Source organism: Carcharodon carcharias, chromosome 7 (genome assembly GCF_017639515.1).
Source record: "Carcharodon carcharias isolate sCarCar2 chromosome 7, sCarCar2.pri, whole genome shotgun sequence".
In the NCBI taxonomy this organism is placed as follows: domain Eukaryota; kingdom Metazoa; phylum Chordata; class Chondrichthyes; order Lamniformes; family Lamnidae; genus Carcharodon; species Carcharodon carcharias.
This window is the reverse complement of record NC_054473.1, coordinates 161,163,790-161,186,056: the sequence shown is the minus strand read 5'-3', so window position 1 is coordinate 161,186,056 and position 22,267 is coordinate 161,163,790. Positions and strand designations below refer to the sequence as shown.

The following is a 22,267-nucleotide window of genomic DNA, read 5'->3' as shown; positions in this document are numbered from 1 at the left end:
GTTGGCTTTGGCTGCCTGTGCATAAGTACGGCAACGTTTGGGGCAGGTCTTGTAGAGGTGACTTGCCTCGCCACACAGGTTGCAGCACTTAGTCTGTTTACAATCTTTTGTCTGGTGCCCTTCCTTTTTGCAGTTCTTGCAGAGGACAGCACTGCAGTTGGCCGCCACATGACCAGATTTGCCGCATGAGCGACAAAGTTTGGGTTGCCCAGCGTAGACAAGGTAGCCACGGCTTCCCCCGATAGCCAATCTGGAAGGGGGGTGGAAAACGGCTCCCTTACCATCGGTCTTGAACATTACCTTAACCTGGCGTTTACATGTCCAGATCCCCAAATTATCTTTAACCTCAGTGCAGCTCCCAACCTTATTGAAGTACCTGGTAAGGAAGGTGAGCACATCAGCGACAGGGACGTACGGGTTGTACAGATGCACCGTCGCAACCCTTTCTCGTTGCAACGGTAGAGCAAAGAGCAGCTCCGCTGTCAGGATCTTCATTTCTGGCAGGTCCTTCTTTTCCTCAAACACCTTCAGGAGTTTGACACAAGCTGCCACTTGCTTGAAGGTCACATCAAAGAAACCAGCGCTGGGGAAATCCTGTAGGCAGTAGATCTCTGTAGCCTCAAAACCACACAGCTTGAATAGGATCCTCTTGGTGAAGAAGGTCCTATCCATTCCTGTTCCTTGCTCGCTGCCCTTCCCCATGACTCAGATGGTGTTAGGTACCCCATGGTAAGGAGTTTGACTGGTTATAGCCATTGCTCTTTCCCTGGCAGAAACGCAATGAAGGTCTCTCCCCTGCCAGGTGAGTATCACATATATTCTCAGATCCCTCTGCTCCTGCACCCCCCGAATACAAAGTACCCTTAGTTGCTTCTCCTCATTATTCCTACCAAAATCAATCACTTCACACTTTTCTTCATTAAATTTCAACTGCCCCTTGTCTGCCCATTCCACCAACCTGTCCCTGTCCTCTTAAAGTTTATCACTCTCCTCCCTGATCATAATACTTCTAAGTTTTGTGTCATTTGCAAATTTTGAAATTTTGCCCTGTGCACTCAAATCCAGTGACATCATCCAAGTGACGAATATAATTTCAAAAATTACTGTGAACATTTCTATTTGCTTCCCTTATTCTGATAGAATGGCTCATAGGAAGCTGATGGCTAATAGTTTACTAGCTGAATTTGTAACTAGCTGCTGCTGCTTCGTCATAGGTTATCTAGTTGTTATGGCAATTTGTTTCATTTAATTAACAGCAATTTGTTCCTTTATTGATACAATATTTGAGCCAATTGTAGCAATTGTAATATGCAATATGACATGTTAACATGTGACACTTTTTAGTTTGAAGGATGTGTGCTAGATGCAAGATTTTCATTCTAAGTTTATGTATGAATTCATGTTCTTCAGGTAACCTGATTTTCTTGTCGTAGGTTTTTGGTTAAAAATAAATACGTATGAAGAGCAGCCAACTGTTAGATTCCAGTACCAAGTTTTGATGATTGCTGGAACCAGCACAAGTGGTGACTTTGTGGCTTGGAGCACGTTTGAGAACTTTAATAATCTGCAAGGGGACAACCTTCGATACCCATTAGTGACAGTAAGTCATTCAAATTGATACGATTGCTATATTTCAAACATAACTGGCACCTTAGTGTTAAATTTTCACGGCTATTGGATTAATTAACGCGTACCAATAAATTTAACTCGTCAGGGATTTTTGTAGTGCACTCCAGACCCTAACCACTTGCTGTGTGAAAAAGTTTTTTCTCACATTGTGCTTGCTTCTTTTGCAAATCACTTTAAATCTGTACCCTCTTGTTCTTGGTCCTTTTACGAATGGGAACGGTTTCTCTCTAAAAACTCTGTCCAGCCCCCTCATGATTTTGAACACCCCTATCAAATCTTCTCAGCCTTCTCCACTCCAAGGAGAACAGTCCCAACTTCTCCAATCTATCTTCATAGCTCAAGTTTCTTATCCGTGGAACCATTTTTGTAAACCTCTTCTGAACTATCTCCAATGAATTCACATCTTTCCTAAAGTGTGATGCCCAGAACTGTACACAGTACTCCAGCTGAGGTCTAACAGGTGCCCTATACAAGTTCAGCAAAACCTCCTTGCTCTTGTACCCTATTAATAAAGATTAGGATACTGTATGCTTTATTAACTGCTCTCCCCGCCTGTCCTGCCACCTTTAATGACTTATGCACATACATACCCAGGTCACTACCCCTGGCGTGGAGGGGGGAGGGAGGAGGACCTCCTCATAAGCCTGGTCCTGGGCCTGGCCAATGTGGCCATCAATACGCCCAGGCAGTAGGTGGTTGAGAGGGTCATCCGACCTGACTGTCTGCCCCTCTTTTGCGGCTATGTCCACGGCTGGGTGGCACTGGAGAGAGAGCAGGCAGTGTCCACCGGTATGCTAGAGGCCTTCTGAGATTGGTGGGCACCACAACGGCTGGGGTGCATCGTCAACCTGGGAATGATATTTTGGTTTAGTTAGCTAAGTTTCCATTTCCATTTTGATTTTTGTTATAGTGCTCCACCAGGGGCTGACATCCCCTCTCATTTACTGATATTTGTTTTACTAAAACAGTATACCCAGGTCCCTCTGCTCCTGCACACCCTTTAGAGTTGGACTCCTTATTTTATATTGTCTCTTCATGTCCTTCCTGCCAAAACGAACCCTCTCACATTTCTCTGCATTGAATTTCATTTGCCACCTATCTGCCCGCTCCCCCAACTTGTCTGTATCCTTTTGAAGTTCTCTCCTTCTCACAGTTTACCATGCTTCCAAGTTTTGTATCCTCTGCAAACTTTGAAATTGTCCCCTGCACACCTAGATCTAGATCATTAATATATATCAGGAAAAGCAAGGGTCCCAATACTGACCCCTGGGAACTCCACCACAAATCTTCCTCCAGCCCAAAAAATATCCGTTGATCATTGCTCTCTGCTTCCCATGTCTCAGCCAATTTTGTATCCATGTTGCTACTGTTCCCTTTATCCCATAAGCTATAACTTTTCTCACAAGTCTGTTGTGCGGCACCATATTGAATGCCTTTTGAAATCGATGTACACCGCATCAACAGCATTATCCTCATCAACCCTCTCTGTTAGGTCTTCAAAAAACTCCAACGAGTTAGTTAAACATGATTTTCCCTTAAAAAATCCATGCTGTGGTGAATTGGCCACCTCGTGGCAGAGGATGGGCTTGCTGTCCAATTAAGGACAGTAGGCAGGCTTTTGAAGCTGGAGGGCCTTTTGGAAGGATCTGCAGCCTGCCGTTTCAGGGGTGTTTGTGAGAGAGAGAAAAAGGGTGCCTCCACCTTGAGACGCCCATTCAGCAATTTTAAAAGCTTTTCAATTAAAAATGGTGACAGTAGCTGGGCCATCATTGTTAAGGAAAGCTCCTCCTCAGGGTGGCCTATAATTGCAACTGTGGCCAGACAACTGATGAGTGCCTCAAAGCTGGCCAGGAGTCCTGGCCCCACCAGTCTGCCACCAATAGGCTACCTTCAGGCAACTGGCCTCTTCCCATGCTGTATGGGTCCCAGGCTGACTGGAAAATTCCGGTTGGCCTCTGACAATGGGCCAATAATAAGCCATTATCTCCCCTTAATTGGCTGCCCACCACGTATGGGATGGTGCTGGTAAACTGGCAAGCTGGCCAGTAGCTTGAATTTTTGTGCCTGCCCAGTTCCATACTTGCCCCCATATGGGGTTGGAAATTCTGCCACATGTTTTTGATACAGCTGGTCCAATTAAGTTATCAGCCATGGTTACACTCACAAGATTATTGGTGGAGGACTTAGCAATGATGATGTCACTGAAGGTCAAGGGGAAATAGCTGGGCTTTCCATTCCTTAAGACAAGACATTACTTCATACTGATCTGGCACAAATATTACCTGACATTTCTCAGCTCAAGCCTGGATGTTAGTCAGGCACTTCTGTATGCTGGTGTCATTATAGGAGAAGCTATGAATTGAGCAGATGCTGATTGCAACCTGGAAGGTAGAGCACAGGACGCTCACAAGCTGCCTCTTTAAGATACTGCGTGAAAAGATTTCAAGATTCTGTGCATTGAAATCAACAGGCTGTGCATAACAAAAATCATTTAGAGGGGACTTTGGTGGTACATACATATGAACTAGGAACAGGAGTAGGCCACTGGGCCCTTCAAGCCTGCTTCCCCATTCAATAAGATCATGGCTAACCTGATTGTAACCTCAGCCTCACATTCCTGCCTATCCCCGATAACCTTTCACCCCCTTATTAATCAAGAATCTATCTAGCTCTTCCTTAAAAACATTCAAAGACCCTGCTTTCACTGCCTTTTGAGGAACAGTTCCAAAGACCCATGACCCTCTGAGAGAAAAGATTTCTCCTAATCTCTGCCTTAAATGAGCGATCCTTATTTTTAAACCTTGACCCCTAGTTCTAGATTCTCCCACAAGAGGAAACATCCTGTCCACACCCACTCTGTCAAGACCCCTCAGGACTTTAGAAGTTTTGATCAAATCACCTCTTACTCTTCTAAACTCCAGTAGGCACAAGCCTAACTTGCCCAACCTTTCCTCATAAGACAACTTGCCCATTCCTGGTATTAGCTGAGTAAACCTTCTTTGAACTGCTTCTAATGCATTTACACCTTTCCTTAAATAAGGAGACCAATACTATACACAGTGCTCCAGATATGGTCTCACCAGTGTTCTGTACAATTGAAGCATAACTTCCCCACTTTTGTGTTCAATTCCTCTCAGAATAAACCGAAGCTTTTCTAATTACTTTTGTACCTGTATACTAGCTTTTTGTGATTCATGCACTAGAACACCCAGATCCCTCTGAATCTCAGAGCTCTGCAATCTCTCACCATTATGCTTTTTTTTAATTCTTCCTGCCAAAATGGACAATTTCACATTTACCCACATTATACTCCATTTGCCAGGTCTTTGTCCACTCACAACCTATCTATGTCACTTTGTAGCCTCCATACATCCTCTTCACAACTTACTTTCCTACCTATCTTTGTGTCGTCAGCAAACTTAGCAACCATATCATCTGTCCCTTCATCCAAATCATTTATATAAATTGTGAAAAGTTGACGCTTCAGCACTGATCCCTGTGGCACACCACTCATTACATCCTGCCAACCAGAAAAAGACCCATTTATGGCTAACCTCTGTTTCCTGTTAGCTAGCCAATTTTCTAATCATGCCAATATGTTATCCCCTTCACCATGGTGCCGGTTGTTTTTTTGACAAGTACATTAGCTGCACGATATTCCCATTGACCCTTATTTACCTTGGATTTGATGGGGCAAGAGTTAATGTTTCGAGTCTGTATGACTCTTCTTCAGAACTGAAATAAGAACTCTTCTCCAAAAAACTCAACAGAACAATCAGTTCTGAAGAAAAGTCAAACAGACTTGAAATATTAACTCTGTTTCTCTCTCCACAGATGCTGCCAGACCTGCTGAGTTTTTACAGCATTTTCTGTTTTTACTTCAGATTTCCAGCATCCGCAGTACTTTGCTTTTATCTTAGTTGTAAGATAGTTTGGACATTTGGTTTATGTTCTCCATGAATTTACAGCTAAACATTATTCAGCTTTGTGCTTATAGTTTAAGTACTAGAATTTATGCATTTTCAAAAATATACAGCTTAGGCATTTTCTACTAAATGGGCCTGGAAAACCAAATTTTGGTGGATAATTAATTTCTTAATAAACTAATGATAAAGCAGAAGTCATAAATTCTATATTAAAGTAGTCTTCGTAAATTTATGCACAAATATCAACATAATTACACTAACTTATTGTTCAAGCAAATTTGTAGTGCACACAGCCTCTAATTTCCTATTAATTGTATTAACAATTTTCAGGCACATTTCTGCCCAATAGACAAAAGAGCTGTCTACTTTTGTGACCATGAATAACATTCAAGTAATGTACACTGTCGAGTTGTCATAAGTTACCTCAAGGCTTTTTTAAATAGAAAGTTATTTAAAATTAGTTCCCTTAAAAATCAATGCTAGTATAAATTCAAAATATTCTGTTGGGATCATGCTCATATTTGCTCATATATGTTCTCAATTTGGGTGGATAGCAAAGGTGGGAAGTTGGAGGTTGGTGGATCTGTGCAGAATTAAGATAGAGTGTTGTATAATTTTAAACTTGTTGTCTATACCTCATTACCTGCTTCCACAGACTGTAGAGAATGAGCATCACACAGATTGATTGTTTTTGTCTCTGACTTCTTGCTTATTCTTTTCTTACTGTTCAGTTCTATAAATACAAGATGACCTGTTTTATTTGCCTTGCAAGTTAATTTTTTCTTTTCTGTAAAAGCTTGCTGTGATAGAAAATAAAATTGTTTTATGTGGTATACTCTTCATAGGCTATGGAAGAGGACCAAAATCAGGATGGGAAGATGGATTCTCTGAATTTCCGCCTGGAGCTTCCACTCCAACCATCAGAGCAAGTTTACAGTGTGCAATTTATTCTGACATTTTCATACGAGCTTCTTGTGAGCATACCCTTTTGTCTTCACTTTTACAGCTTCTAGTGTCCTGGTCTCAATCGTCCTTCTTGAAAATCTGTGCTAACAATTGTTCAAATTGTGGGAAGAAATACTTCCTGACAATTGTCTTAATTTTGTCCTTGATGGCCTTGAAGCTATGCATTTAAGTTTTGATGCCTTGGCATATCTGAAAGCAGTGTTCCTGGCTTACTTTGAAAGATTTACTTAACAGTATAGACAATTAACTTTTTCTGACATATCCCTTCTGAAACTGAAGAACAAGTTATGCAACATAACTAATTCCTCTAACACTGGGCACCATCCTTGTAACTCTCCTGTGGACTGCCTGCAGGGCTTGCATGATGCCCATATGTCAACTTTATATGCAGTGCTCAAGGTGTGGGCTGATCAGAGGACTGGATAGCATCAGCATGACTTTTAGAGTTTTGAATTCACCCAACCTGTCAATATAAACTTAGCATTCTATTTACTTTGTCCATTATCACTTCTAAGTTTTTGGAAATGATGAGCGATAAATTTATTACAATTCTAAGACCTCTTCAGTTTATTCATTCGTAAACTCTGTCTTTTGGAAAGTGAGTACTGTTCTGCGATGGGTCCTTCTGTCTTGGACTCTAAGTGTGGGACTTTGTTCTTAGACAGACTATAGGCATACTCTGGTATTTGCTTACCACTTGTTTATTAGTGCTACATCTAATAGGTTACAAATGGGAATGTTGCACCTAGCCATGATTCCACCCTCTCTCTCTTGTCTAACACATGACTGACCAATATCAGTAGTACATCATCATCTACGTCATATATTTGCATATCCCAACTGTTAACACTTTCTACTACAGCTCTCCCCAAGTATACCGTCCTACTTTTTAATGAAGGTATGAAGCTTTGGCCACGATTTTCCGGCCCTGCCCGAGGCTGGGAATTTCCGGTGCTGCTGAAATCAATGGACTTTTGGCTGGCTGTCCAAGTTTTCTGGTCCTGCCTGTGATGGGTCCTGCTGTGGGCGAGACTGGAAAATCCTGGCTGGAATTTTCCGTGCCCGCTGGCATTGGGCGTGTTCGGTGGCGCGAGCAGACAATATGGCGAGAAGACCAAGAATTGGTTTTGTGATGTCGTGAAACCAGTTTACGATTGTCTGCTCCGCTTGCCAATGGCGGGCTGCGTTCACCTCCATCAGACATCAGGAATCTCATTGTAATACATCTGCATATCAGTATAAGGTCAGCCCTCTTGGCTCATCTCCTGCACCACTGGATCATCTGCCCACGGGAAAAGAGGTCGATGTGTTTCACAACAGCATCTATAACGCATGCACTTGGCGGGCTGTACTTTGCTCAGGACTTCAAACTTTGTTTGTCTACCTTGCTGGTCAGCACTCGCAGTCGTCAGCACCAGGGTTCACAGACAGTACCACATCACTTTTAGAGGGGCTCACAGGTAGATTTCTGCCTACCAGATTAACCATATGGGGGTGGCATTTCAATGGCTGCAGGGTTAGGGCTTGCTTGGGGAAGGGGGAGAAATGGCCTTGGGCAAGAGAAGGATGAGAGTTGTACTGAGGAAGGAGGGTATCCCAGTGTGTGTGTGGGGGCACATGTTGATCTGTGCAAGTGGCCTCAAGATGGTGATGGCTGAGGAGGCAGTCTCCAGAGGAGATGAGGCCAGATGGTCATGGGAGGGTATGTGTGTGAGAATGGGTGGTGATGTCCCTTGAGCTGGTAGTGTGTGAGATGCCAGTGAATATCTGATGGGCTTGAGTATGAAAGTTTAGAATGATGAGATGATTGCTATACCTTGGCTGCATAGAGAGGTCATTCACCCTCTATCTGCATTGGATGGCCAACCTCTTTTGTGCAACATTGGCACTGATCACCACTGCCATCGCCTACCCAGCCAGAGTGGTAATGTTGCTACCCCTTCTGCCGGCAGAGTGGGGTTAAAGGACATCACAGCAGGTCTCCATGGCGTCCACAAGGCACTCGAAGGCTGCAGTCTTCTTGCCTACGGGGCCATTTCTTCTTTGCTGCAGTCCTGGGCTGGAAGCACTGTACTTTAAATGTGGTGCCTGATGAAGTGGTGAGGTGACAGTGTGGCAGGCGAATCGGAGCCCGCCCGCAAGGAAATGGCATGTATCCCAGGAATGCATAATTAATGCAGTGGGTTTGGGACGATACGGCGTGAAAAGCCGCCATTGTGGTCAGCGGGTAAAATGTTTTTACCTGCCCGCTACTGTACTTAGTGCAAATCTGGGATGATTCTGCCTTATGTCTTTAACCGTTTACATTACATTCTGTAACTCCTTTTTTACAACTACAGATTCTAGCCAGCTCCAACTTCTACTCTTCCCCTCTCCAAGTCACAGTCCTGGGGGATTCAATCTCCCTCAGTATTCTCAGCTCTTAGGGGAGACATCTTGGAGAAATGAGAGCTTTCTTCTGCATCTGTTTGGACATCATCATCTGCAGAATAGGACAACACTTTAGCATCATTGCTGTCAGCATTGCTGGAAAGCAGAGTGTAGGTTTCAGGATGATTGGACTGCAAGACAGTGAAGACTTTGGATCGAAAGACTGACCTAAAAGAGAAGACTGATGAGAATCAATTTTTGGAGCCTCTGAGATCAGAGGAGAAGAACTCAGGACACTCTGAGGAACTTGTTGCTCTCTTCAAGAACTCTGGAAAGAAGCTTCAGAAGGGGAATGATCTTCAATTCCAGAAAAGATTGTCACAGCTGTATCCTCCACTGCTGTGTTAAAGGCTGAAATGGCATTGTAGGCCTGAGATTTTGATGAACTTAAATGACGAAGGAAAAAATGACCAACTTCCTGTAAAACTGTCAGGAAAAGAAGAAGAGGTACTTTCCTAATGATATTTCAGGAGAACCGTCTACTTTCTGCAGGCAATAGTAAGAGGGTCACACTAATCTCTGTACAAGGTTGTTCCACTATGACAAAGGGAAGAATTGCAGAGAATATGGAGACAAGACAGCCTTATCTTCTGTAATGTGAGGAATTTCCTGTGGACAAGCAACTCGTGGAAAAGATTGTTGTACAGGATTCCGCAGCTTCAGAAGTGCTAAAGATTCTGCTACAACTTCTTTGCTAACCTCTAGCTCTGAAAAGAAGACTTTCAGCTGGGACTGAAGTATGGATAGAAATTGACTTTCACCCTTGGAAGGTGCCAGCTCTTTAACAGTGTGATCCCCAATGGACTTTAACCTGGACTCAGGCAAAGCGTCTCTGTGGAAGACTCCTCATGAACAACTGGAGATAAGGTCAGTAATACATCAGTAGATTCAGTGGAACTAAGATCTGAATGCTGCTCAGCCACTAACATTGCAGCTAATTCTTCTAAAAAGACAACAGTGACATCATAAGGTGCATCCATCAATGGAAAAGATGAATCATTCTCTAGTATCTCAATCTCCAAGATATTACTCAGCACTGCAAGAAATTCTTCCTCATCACTCTCTAGGAAGAGCCAATTCAGGTCCAGCGGATACAGAAGGTACTGCAGCAGACGGTGAACATCCCATGGCATTGAGATAGAGGATCAGCCATGATCATACTGAGTGGCAGTGCAGGCTCGAAGGGCCAAATGGGCTACTCGTGCTCCTGTTTTCTATGTTTTCATGTTTTACTTCTAAAATTGATACTGGAGTGGCTGTTAACATATTAGCAGATTACCTCAACTGGCTTCAGCTGATGACCCTTCATCCATCAGACATCAAATTACAAAGTCCAGGCGGCATAGACCTTCCAATCAAAGGCAGGATTATTGTTTCTCTAAGCCACAAGGGGCGAGAGATCGTTGATTCTCTCTTTGTTCTTCACAATCAATGTAAATCCTTGTTGAGTGGAGATGTTGGCATACTTCTAGGATCCTAGAAAACCAGATGCTGCTCATTATTTGAATGATGTACTATCTTTCATGCAACAATCTTCAGCCTTTTATTCAGAAGCAGTGGAAATTGGGCCTTCAGAAGCTGAGGAAGTTGATACATCCAGCAGTCTGTTCCTTTCATTCACAGAGACACTATCCACTGACCAAGGCAGACATAGATGTTCTGAATCTCTCAGTTCTTTACAAAGGTCAGAGGCAGCGGATACAGACTGAGAGATTCAGAACATCTATGTCTGCCTTGGTCAGTGGATAGTGTCTCTGTGAATGAAAGGAACAGACTGCTGGATGTATCAACTTCCTCAGCTTCTGAAGGCCCAATTTCCACTGCTTCTGAATAAAAGGCTGAAGATTGTTGCATGAAAGATAGTACATCATTCAAATAATGAGCAGCATCTGGTTTTCTAGGATCCTAGAAGTATGCCAACATCTCCACTCAACAAGGATTTACATTGATTGTGAAGAACAAAGAGAGAATCAACGATCTCTCGCCCCTTGTTGCTTAGAGAAACAATAATCCTGCCTTTGATTGGAAGGTCTGTGCCGCCTGGACTTTGTAATTTGATGTCTGATGGATGAAGGGTCATCAGCTGAAGCCAGGTGAGGTAATCTGCTAATATGTTAACAGCCACTCCAGTATCAATTTTAGAAGTAAAACATGAAAACATAGAAAACAGGAGCACGAGTAGCCCATTTGGCCCTTCGAGCCTGCACTGCCACTCAGTATGATCATGGCTGATCCTCTATCTCAATGCCATACTCTTGCTTGCTCACCATACCACTTGGCCGGGATTTTCCATGCCCACTGGCATTGGGCATGTTTGGTGGCATGAATGGACAATATGGCGAGAAGGCCAAAAATCAGTTTCATGACATTGTGAAACTAGTTTGTGATCGTCCACTCAGCCCATCGATGGCGGGCTGTGTTTCTTGCCATCGGATGTCAGGAACCTCATTGTAATACATCTGCATATCATCATAAGGTCAGCCTGCCATACTCACCTCCCACTGTATCGTCTGCCCATGTTGGCGGGAAGTCAGTCAGATGTGTTTCATAACAGCATGGATAAGGCATGTATTTAGTGGGTTGCACTTTGCTCGGAACTCCAAGGTTTGTTTGGTTTGGTTTGACTTGCTTCGGTCAGCACTCGCAGTCATCAACGCCAAACTTCACAGACAGCGCCACATCACTTTTAGAGGAGCCCATGGGCAGGTCTCTACCTACCAGATCAATCATATTTGGGTGGCTTTTCAACGGCTGCAGGGCTAGGGCTTGCTTGGGGAAGGGGGAGAAGTGGCCTTGGGCAAGGGTGTATTGGGGAAAAACAGTATCCCAGGGTGTGTGTGGGGGCACATGTTGATCTGTGCAAGTGGCCTCAAGATGGTGAGGGCTGCGGAGGCATTCTCCAGAGGAGATGAGGCCAAATGGACATGTGAAAATGAATGAAGATGTCCCTTGAGCTGGCAGTGAGTGAGATGCCAGTGAATGTCTGATGGGCTTGAATGTGTGAGTTTAGAGTGATGAGAAGGTTGCTATACCCTGGCTGCATGGATGAGATCATTCATTCTCTATCTGCATTGGAAGGCCGACCCCTTCTGTGCAGCATTGGCACTGATCACCGCCGCCATAGCCTATCAAGCTGGAGTGAAAATGTTGCTATCCCTCCTGCAGCCGGAGCCAGGGTACAGGACATCACAGCGGGCCTCCAAGTTGTCCAAAAGGCGCTCAAGGGCTGCAGTCTTCTTGCCTTTTGCGGCCATGTCTTCTTTGCTGCAGTCCTGGGCTGGAAGCATTGAGCGCAGTTGTACTTTAAATATGGTACCTGCCGTGATGAAGTGGCATGGTGACTGCGTGGCAAACGAATTGGAGCCCACCCGTCTTCGAAATGACGTCTAATCTGGGAATGCATAATTAATGCGGTGGGTTTGGGACAATATGGCGTGAAAAGCTGCCATTGCTGCGGGTGGGTAAAGCATTGTTTTTCCTGTCCACCACTGCACTTAGTGCAAATTTGGGATGATTCTGCCCCTTGTCTCCTTTAATGTCTAGAAATCTACTTATTTCCTTCTTAACTATATTCAGTGACTTGGCCTCCACAGCTCTCTGTGTTAGAAATTCTGCAGGTTCACTACCATCTGAATGAAGGAATTTCTCCTCAACTCAGTCCTAGATGGCCTACCCCTTATCCTGAGACTTGTTCTAGAGCCCCCATCCAGAGGAGACATCATGCCTGCATCCAGTCTGTCCAGCTTTGTCAGAATTTTATACGTTTCAATGAGATCCCCTCTTATTCTTCTAAACCATAAGACATAGGAGCAGAAATTAGGCCACTCGGCCCATCGACTCTGCTCCGCCATTCAATCACGGCTGATAAGTTTCTCAACCCCATTCTCCCGCCTTCTCCCCGTAACTTTTGATCCCCTTACCAGTCAAGAACCTATCCATCTCGGTCTTAAACACACCCAATGACCTGGCCTCCATAGCCTTCTGTGGCAATGAATTCCATAGATTCATCACTCTCTGGCTAAAGAAGTTTCTCTTCATCTCTGTTCTAAAAGGACTTCCCTTTACTCTAAGGCTGTCCCCTCGGGTCCTAGTCTCTCCTACTAATGGAAACATCTTCCCCACGTCCACTCTATCCAGGCCTTTCAGTATTCTGTAAGTTTCAATCAGATCCCCCCTCATCCTTCTAAACTCCATCGAGTATAGACCCAGGGTGCTCAAACATTCCTCATATGTTAAGCCTCTACAGGGCCAGAGCATCCTTCCTGAGATACGGGGCCCAAAATTGCTCACAATGTTCTAAATGTGGTCTGATCAGAGCCTAATAAAGCCTCAGCAGCACATCCCTGTTTTTATATTCTAGTCCTCTCGAAATAAATGCCAACATTGCATTTGCCTTCCTAACTACCGACTCAACCTGCAAGTTAACCTTGAGAAGCCTGGACTAGGACTTCCAAGTCCCTTTGCAGTCCAGATTTCTGAATTCTCTCCCCATTTCGAAAATAGTCTATGCCTCCATTCTTCCTACCAAAGTGCATGACCTCACACTTGCCCACGTTGTATTTCATCTGCCACTTCTTTGCCCATTCTCCTAACCTGTCCAAATCCTTCTGCAGCCACCCCGCCTCCTCAATACTACCTGTCCCTCCACCTATCTTTGTATCATCTGCAAACTTAGCCAGGATGCCCTCAGTTCCTTCATCTAGATCATTAATGTATAAAGTGAAAAGTTGTGGTTCCAACACTGACCCCTGCGGAACTCCACTAGTCACCGGCCGCCATCCTGAGAAGGACCCCCTTATCCGCACTCTCTGCCTCCTGCCAGACAGCCAATCTTCTATCCATGTTAGTACCTTGACTCTAACACCATGGGCTCTTATCTTACTGAGCAGCCTCCTGGGCGGCACCTTGTCAAAGGCCTTCTGGAAGTCCAAGTAGATAACATCCATTGGCTCTCCTTTGTCTAACCTACTCATTACCTTCTCAAAGAATTCTAACACGTTTGTCAGGCATGATCTCCCCTTGATGAAACCATGCTGACTTTGCCCTATTTTACCATGCACTTCCAAGTATTCTGAAATCTCATCCTTAATAATGGCCTCTAAAATGTCACCAACAACCGAGGTCAGGCTAATCGGCCTGTAATTTCCCATCTTTTGCCTCACTCCCTTCTTAAACAGCGGGGTTACATTAGCGATTTTCCAGTCCTCTGGGACCCTCCCTGACTCGAGTGATTCCTGAAAGATCACCACTAATGCCTCACTATCTCTTCAGCTATCTCCTTCAGAACTCTGGGGTGTAAATCATCTGGTCCAGGTGATTTATCCACCTTCAGACCTTTCAGTTTTCCTAGCACCTTCTCCTTGGTAATGGCCGCCATACTCACCTCTGCCCCCCGACTCTCTTGAACTTTGGGGATGTTACTCGTGTCTTCCGCTGTGAAGACTGACGCAAAGTACCTATTCAGTTCCTCGGCCATTTCTTTGTTCCCCACTACTACTTCTCCAGTGTCGTTTTCCAGCGGTCCAATGTCCACTTTTGCCTCTCTCTTACCCTTTATATATGTAAAAAAACTCTTGCAATTTTCTTTTATATTACTGGCTAGTTTACCGTCATATTTAATCTTTTCCCTCCTTATTTCTTTTTTAGTTGTCCTCTGTTGGTCTTTGTAGGCTTCCCAATCCCCTGGTTTCCCATTGCTCTTCGCCGCATTGTATGCTTTCTCTTTAGCTTTTATGCTGTCCCTGACTTCCCTTGTCAGCCATGGTTGCCTCGTCCTCCCTTTAGTATGCTTCTTCTTCCTAGGGATGAATTTTTGCTGTGTCTCCCAAATTTCTCCTAGAAACTCCTGCCATTGCTGTTCCACTGTCTTTCCTACTAGGCTCATCTCCCAGTCAATTCTGGCCAGCTCCTCCCTCATGCCTCTGTAGTTGCCTTTATTCAACTATAATACCGTTACATCTGATTCCAGCTTTTTCCTCTCAAATTGCAGGGTAAATTCTATCATATTATGGTCACTTCCTCCTAAAGGTTCCTTCACCTTAAGCTCCCTTATCAAATCTGCCTCATTACACATCACTAAATCTAGAATTGCCTGTTCCCTAGTGGGCTCCACCACAAGCTGCTCCAAAAAGCCATCTCGTAGACATTCCACAAATTCCTTTTCTTGGGATCCACTACCAACCTGATTTTCCCAGTCTACCTGCATATTGAAATCCCCCATGATCATTGTAACCTTGCCTTTCTTACACGCCTTTTCTATCACCTGGTGTATCTTGTGCCCCACATCCTGACTACAGTTCGGAGGCCTGTACATAACTCCCATAAACTCCAGTGTGTACAGGCCTAGTGGACCCAATTGCTTCTCATACAACAATCCTGCCATCCCAGCTATCAGTCTGGTGAACATTCACTGCACTCCTTCTATGGCAAGTATATCCTTTCTTAGGTAACGAGACCAAAAGCGCACACAATAATCCAGGTGTGGTCTCACCGCAGCCCTATATAGCTGCAGTAAGACATCCTTGCTCCTGTAGTTAAATCATCTTGCAACGAAGTCCAACATACTAACTAACTGCTAATCTAACTGCTTTCTGTACCTGCATGCTTGCTTTCAGTGACTGATGTACAAGAACACCCAGGCCCCTTTGTACATCAACATTTCCCAGTCTATCACTATTTAAATAATACTCTGCCATTCTGTTTTTCCTACCGAAGTGGATAACTTCACACCTATCCACGTTATATTGCATCTGCCATGTACTTTCCCACTCACTGGACTTGTCTAAATCACCTTGAAGCCTCTTTACATCTTCCTCACCATTCACATTCCCATCTAGTTTTGTGTCATCAGTAAATTTGGAAATGTTACATTTGATTCTCTTATCCAAATCAATATTGTGAAAAGCTGGGGCCAAGCACTGACCCCTGCGGCACTCCACTGGTCACTGCCTGTCACTCTGAAAAAGCGCCGTTTATTCCTACTCTCTTCCTGTTTGCTAACCAATTCTCAATCCATGCCAATATATTATTCCCAATTCCATGTGCTTTAATTTTGCACATTAACTTCTTGTGTGGGACTTTTATCAAAAGCTTTCTGAAAATCCAATTACATCACATCTACTGGTTCTCCCTTATCTATTCTACTAGCTACATCCTTAAAAAAACTCCAGGAGGTTTCTCAAACATGATTTCCCTTTCATAAATCCATGTTGACTTTGTCTTATCCCATTGATATTTTTAAGTGTCCTGTTGTCACATCCTTTATAATAGACTCTAGCATTTTCCCTACTCTGATGTTAGGCTAACTGGTCTGTAATTCCCTGTTTTCTTCCTCATTCCTTTTTTTAAATACTGGGGTTACATTTGCCACCCTCCAATCTGCCAGGACTGTTCTAGAATCCATAGAATTTTGAAAGTTTGCGACCAACGCATCCAATATTTCCATGGCCACCTCCCTTAGTACCCTGTGATGTAGAATATCAGACCTTGGGGATTTATCGGCTTTCAGTCCCATTAATTTCTCCAGCACTATTCTTTTACTAATTTCTTTCAATTCCTCCTCCTTGCTAGACCCTTGGTTCCCTTGTATTCCTGGGAAATTTTTTGGGTCTTCTTCTGTGAAGACGGAACTAAAGTCGTTGTTTAATTCCTTTGCCATTTCCTTGTTCTCCATTTTAAATTATCTTGTTGAGGACTGTAAGAGATCTACATTTGTCTTCACTAATCTTTTTTTTACATACTTATAGAAGCTTTTACAGTCTGCTTTTATGTCCCTTGCAAGTTTACTCTCATTCTCTATTTTCCCCCGTTTGATCAACCTCTTTGACCTCCTTTGCTGAATTCGAAACTGCCCCCAATCCTCGGGCTTGCTACTTTTTCTAGTAACTTTATATGATCCCTCTTTGGATCTAATACTATCCTTAACTTCTTTTGTTAGCCCTGATTGGGCCACTTTTCCTGTTGTGTTTTCTGCCAGAAAGGAATGCATAACTGTTGCAATGCCTGCACTTGTTCCTTAAATATTACCAATTGCCTATCCACCGTCATGCCTTTTAATGAAGTTCCCCAATCTATCGTAGCCAACTGAACCCCCATACTTTCGTAGCTTCCTTTGTTTAGATTTAGGATCCTAGTTTTGGTGACTACTTCACTTTCCAACCTAATGAAGTGTTCTATCATGTTATTGTCATCCTTCCCTAAAGGACCCCGCACAACAAGATTGCTAATTAACTCTTTCTCATTGCACAACACCACTTCTAGGATAGCCTGTTCCCTAGTTGGTTCCTCAAAGTACTGGTCTACAAAATCATCTCGTACACACTCCAGGAATTCATCCACCACAGTATTATTGCTAATTTGGTTTGCCCAGTCTATATGTAGGTTAAAGTCACCCATGATTATTGTAGCACTCTTGTTACACGCGTCTCTAATTTCCTGTTTAATGCCATCCCCTACCTTACCACTACTGTTTGGAGGCCTTTAGACAACTCCCACTAATGTTTTCTGCCCCTTCTTAGCTCCACCCAGACTGATTTTACATCTTGATTTTCTGAGCCAAAATCCTTTCTCACTATTGCACTGGTGTCATCCTGAACTAACAACGCCACACCTCCTTTTCCCTTATGCCTGTCCTTCCTAAATATCAAATACCCTTGGATATTCAGTTTCCAGCCTTGGTCACTCTGAAGCTATTTCTCCATAATCGCAACCATATTGTACCCGTTTACATCTATTTGCACTGTTAAATCATCCACTTTATTGTGAAAGCTCTGTGCATTCAGATCCAGTGTCTTTAGACTTGCCTTTTTAACATTTTTACACATCTCTTTTTGTACTGTGGCCCTATTTGCTGCTAGCCTTTGTTTCCTCTGCCTTCCACTTTTGCTATTGACTTCTTTATCTTTCATTTCTATCTCTGTTTCCCTCTCTTGTGTCTCCCACCAATTGCACATGCCCGATGACCAAAAGGCTCAGGCCAAGTTCTGCTTTGCTTTCCCAATTTTTTTTTACTTCTTTCCTAACTTTTTGTATTTCTTTTTGTCATCCACTTATTGATTAGGTACTTAGAGTATTCCTTTCTCTTTAGTTTTGATTGTAACCTTATCTATTCATCATGGAGAGCATTTATGGTGCAGTGGATAATGTCCCTACCTCTGAGCCAGAAGCTCAGGGTTTGAGTCTCACTGCAAGACCGGATGGCCATGGAAGGTGTTTTTGTGACATGGCCAATCAGGTTGATTGTCAATCTGCAAATCCTTCCAGCACACCTATGGTATGCGGTAAGTGTGGGAGAAACTCCTGGTCAGCCATACTTGATACAGAGTGTTGCCCCTCGAATTATAGCCTCTGGCTTCAGGCTAGTGACCTGTTCCAGGAAAAACAAGCTACGGAAAACAGACATAAGTATGTGGCTTGTCTGCCTTATGCATCTCTAGTTCGGATGTATTCTAAGTCTTGTTCATCTATGACATTTCATTATTGAACTAATTAATTCTTATTTTTTGAAAGACCATATTTCCCCTGAACTCCATTGATCACCTTTTCGTATTTTTCCCATTACTGTCCTTTCTCTGTTATTTTGTTTCCAGTTTATCTTTCCTAGTTCCATTTCATCCCCCAAAATTAGTTTTTTTTCCCAAACTATTACAATGGTCTTTGGCTTACCAATGTATTTCTCAAACATTAATTCAACCTTATTATGTTACGATTGTTGCTTTGATGTTCTCCTGTGCAACTTCTCTTATCTGCACCAGCTCATTTACATTACTCAATCCAGTAGCGATTCCTCTCTTGTTGGGAAAAGGTCCTGAGCATACTGTAAAGCTCCATTTTCTTCTCTGCTTTCCCTGAGTCTTATTTCCAATTTATTTAGAAATAATCAAAATCTCCTATGTCTATTCAGATCTTTCTTCACAAATTTTATAGATTTGCTTGTATATTTCTTCCTCCACTTCCCTTCCAGTATTAGGTGATCTGTAGAAGACTTCTGTTAATGTAATTGATTTCTTCTTATCATTTGGCTCAATTCATGTGGATTCAGTTTCTACCTTAATGTTGGTTATGTCCCTTTCCTCTAATGCCATTATGTTGTCTCTAATTAGTACAACTACCCACCCCAGATCTTCCTTCCCTATCTTTCTAAATATGTTATACCCTTATATCCTGCCAATCCTATTCTTTATGATCTAGTTATCCCTACAATATCTTGCTCCTCACTATGAGTTATTACTTCACATTCCCCTATTTTGTTTCAAATGTTGTGCACATTTCTGTACAGGAAATTAATTTATTGTTATCCTCATTTTTTTAAATAGCGATTTTGAGTTGGAACGTACAAAATACGAGCAGAAGTAGGCCAGTTGGCCCTTCGAGCCTGCTTTGCCATTCAATAAGATCATGGCTGATCTGTTTGTGTTTCGAGCTCTACATTCCTATCTATCCCCGATAACCTTTGATTCCCTTGCTTAACAAAAATCTATCTACTTTTGCCTTAAAAGTATTCAGTGACTCTGCTTCCACTGCCTTCTGAGGCAGAGGGCTCAAAAGTTGCATAACCCTCTGAGAGAAAAGATTTCTCCCCAGATCTGCTCTATTAGGGTGACCTCTAATGTTAAAACAGTGCCCCCTAGTTCTGGACTCACCTGCAAGAGGAAACATCCTTTCCACATCCACTTGTTGAGGCTATTCAGGATCTTATATACTTCACTCAAGTCACCCCTTACTCTTCTGAACTCCAGTGGAAACAAGCCCAGCCTGTCCAACCTATCCTCATAAAACAACCCACTCAATCCAGGTATCAATCAAGTAAACCTCCTGTGAACAGCCTCCAATGCATTTACATCCATTCTTAAATAAGGAGACCAAAACTGCATACAGTATTTGAGATGCGGTCTCAACAATGCCCTTTATAAATGAGGCATGACATTCTTACTTTTATCTTCAATTCCTCTCATAATATAGGATTGCGTTCCATTAGCCTTCTTGATTACTTGCTGTACCTGTATACTAACTTTTTGTGTCTCATGCATGAGAACACCTAGATCCCTCTGCACCTCAGAATTCTGCAGTCGGCCTCCATTTAAGTAACACTCTGCTTTTTTTATTCTTCTTGCCAAAGTGAATAACTTCACATTTTCCTACATTATACTCCATCTGCCATATTTTTGCTGACTCACTCAACTTATCTATATCCGTCTGCAAACTTCTAATATAAAAGCAAAATACTGTGGATGCTGGAAATCTGAAATATAAACAGAAAATGCTGGAAAAACTCAGCAGGTCTGACAGTATCTCTGGAGAGAGAAACAGAGTTAACGTTTCAAATTGTATGACCCTTCTTCAGAGCTCTGAAGAAGGGTTGTACAGACTTGAAACATTAACTCTGTTTCTCTCTCCACTGATGCTTTCAGACCTGCTGAGTTTTTCCAGCATTTTCTGCAAACTTATGTCTTCTTCACAGCATACTTTCCTACCTATCTTTGTACCATCTGCAAATTTAGCTACCGTGCCTTCACTCTCCTCATCCAAGTCATTGATATAAATTGTAAAAAGTTGCCGCCCCAGCGCAGACCCCTGCGAGAATCCACTAGTCACATCTTGCCAATCATACAAAGACCCATTTAGGCATACTCTCTGTTTTCTGCCAGTCAACCAATCTTCTCTCCAAGCTAATATGTTACCTCCTACAGCATGAGCTTTTATTTCCCATAATAACCTTTGATGTGGATCCTTATCAAATGCCTTCTGGAAATCCAAGTACAGTATGTCTGCAGGCTCCCCTTTATCCACAGCATTTTTATTCCTTCAAAGAGCTCTGACTAATTGGTCAAACATAATTTTCCTTTCACAAAACCATGCTGACTTTTCCCGATTACCTTGTGATTTTCTAAGTGCCCAGCTATAACCTCTTTAATGATCGACTCTAAAACCTTCTCCATGACAGATGTGGCCTATAGTTTCCTGTTTTCTGCCCTTCTTGAATAGAAGCATTATGTTTGCTATTTTCCAGTCTGATGGAACCTTTCAAGAATCTGGGGAATTTTGGAAAATTAACATCAACGCACCTACCACCTCATTAGCCACCTCTTTTAAGACCCTAGGATGAAGTCCATCTGGACCTGGGGACTTGTCAACCCGCAGCTCCATCAGTATTGCTTCCCTAGAGATTGTAATTTTACTAAGTTCCTCTCTCCCCTCCACCTCCTGATTTACAGCTATTACTGGAATTTTTTTATATCTTCTACAGTGAAGACAAGTAAAATATTTGTTCATTTTGTCCGCCTTATTATCAACTATTAACTCCCCATTCTTACTCTCTAGAAGACCAACACTCACTTTACTTACTCTTTTCCTTTTTAAATACCTGTAGAAACTTTTGCTACCTGTTTTTACAATAATAGCTAGCTCCCTTTCATACTCTAATTTCTTTCTCCTGATTAACCTTTTAGTCATTCTCTGCCCTTCTTTATATTCTCACCAGTCATCTGACCTGCCACTCATCTTTGTGCAGTTATATGCTTTTTCCTTAAGTTTGATGCTTTCCCTAACTTCTTTAGTTAACCCCAGATGATGGGTCCTCCCTTTAGAATTTTTCTTTATAGTAGGAATATAATTATTCTGAGTATTCTTAAAAATCCCCTTAAATGTCTGCCAATGCTTCTTTATTGATCTATTCCCTCGCGTAGTATCTCAGTTAACTTCAGCTGGCTCAGGTTTCATGCCCACATAGTTGCCCTTATTTAAGCTTAAAATACTAGACTTAGACCCACTCTTTTCCCTTTCATACTAGATGTAAAATTCAATGATATTGTGGTCACTGCTACCTATACAATACCAAGTCTAATATAACCTGCCCTCTGGTTGGTTCCAGGTTGCTCTAAGAAACTATCTTGAAAGCATTTATGAACTCCCCATCCAGTCTACTACCGCCAATCTGATTTTTCCAGTTTATATGTAGATTAAAGTCACCCATGATTATTGCCATCGCCTTATCACGAACACCCAATATTTCACCTTGTATACTTTGTCCTATATCATGGTTACTATTAGGGGGCCTGTAGACCACTCCTACTAGTGACTTCTTTCCCCTACTATTCCTCATCTCCACCCAAATTGATTCTACATCCTGATCTCCTGAACCTAGGTCATTTCTAACTATTGCACAAATGCCATCCTTGATTAACAGTGCTACCCCTCCACCTTTACATAGCTTCCTAATCTTCTTGAAAGTCATATACTCCTCAATATTCAGGACCCAATCCTTGTCATCCTGCAGCCACGTCTCTGTAACGACTATCAGATCATATTTATTTACTTCA

At 42.7% G+C, this 22,267-nt stretch overlaps 1 protein-coding gene across 3 annotated transcripts in view; it reads left to right on the top strand.

Annotated features, from left to right (window-relative positions):
* Nucleotides 1-22,267, top strand: part of tmem231 (transmembrane protein 231) — an 84,998-nt gene that overhangs the window by 35,020 nt on the left and 27,711 nt on the right. For all 3 annotated transcript variants that reach the window (XM_041191300.1, XM_041191298.1, XM_041191301.1), the window contains exons 2-3: nucleotides 1,434-1,600; nucleotides 6,401-6,529. In XM_041191300.1, coding sequence (XP_041047234.1) covers nucleotides 1,434-1,600; nucleotides 6,401-6,529 — 296 coding nt within the window. The remainder of the gene's footprint in view (nucleotides 1-1,433; nucleotides 1,601-6,400; nucleotides 6,530-22,267) is intronic.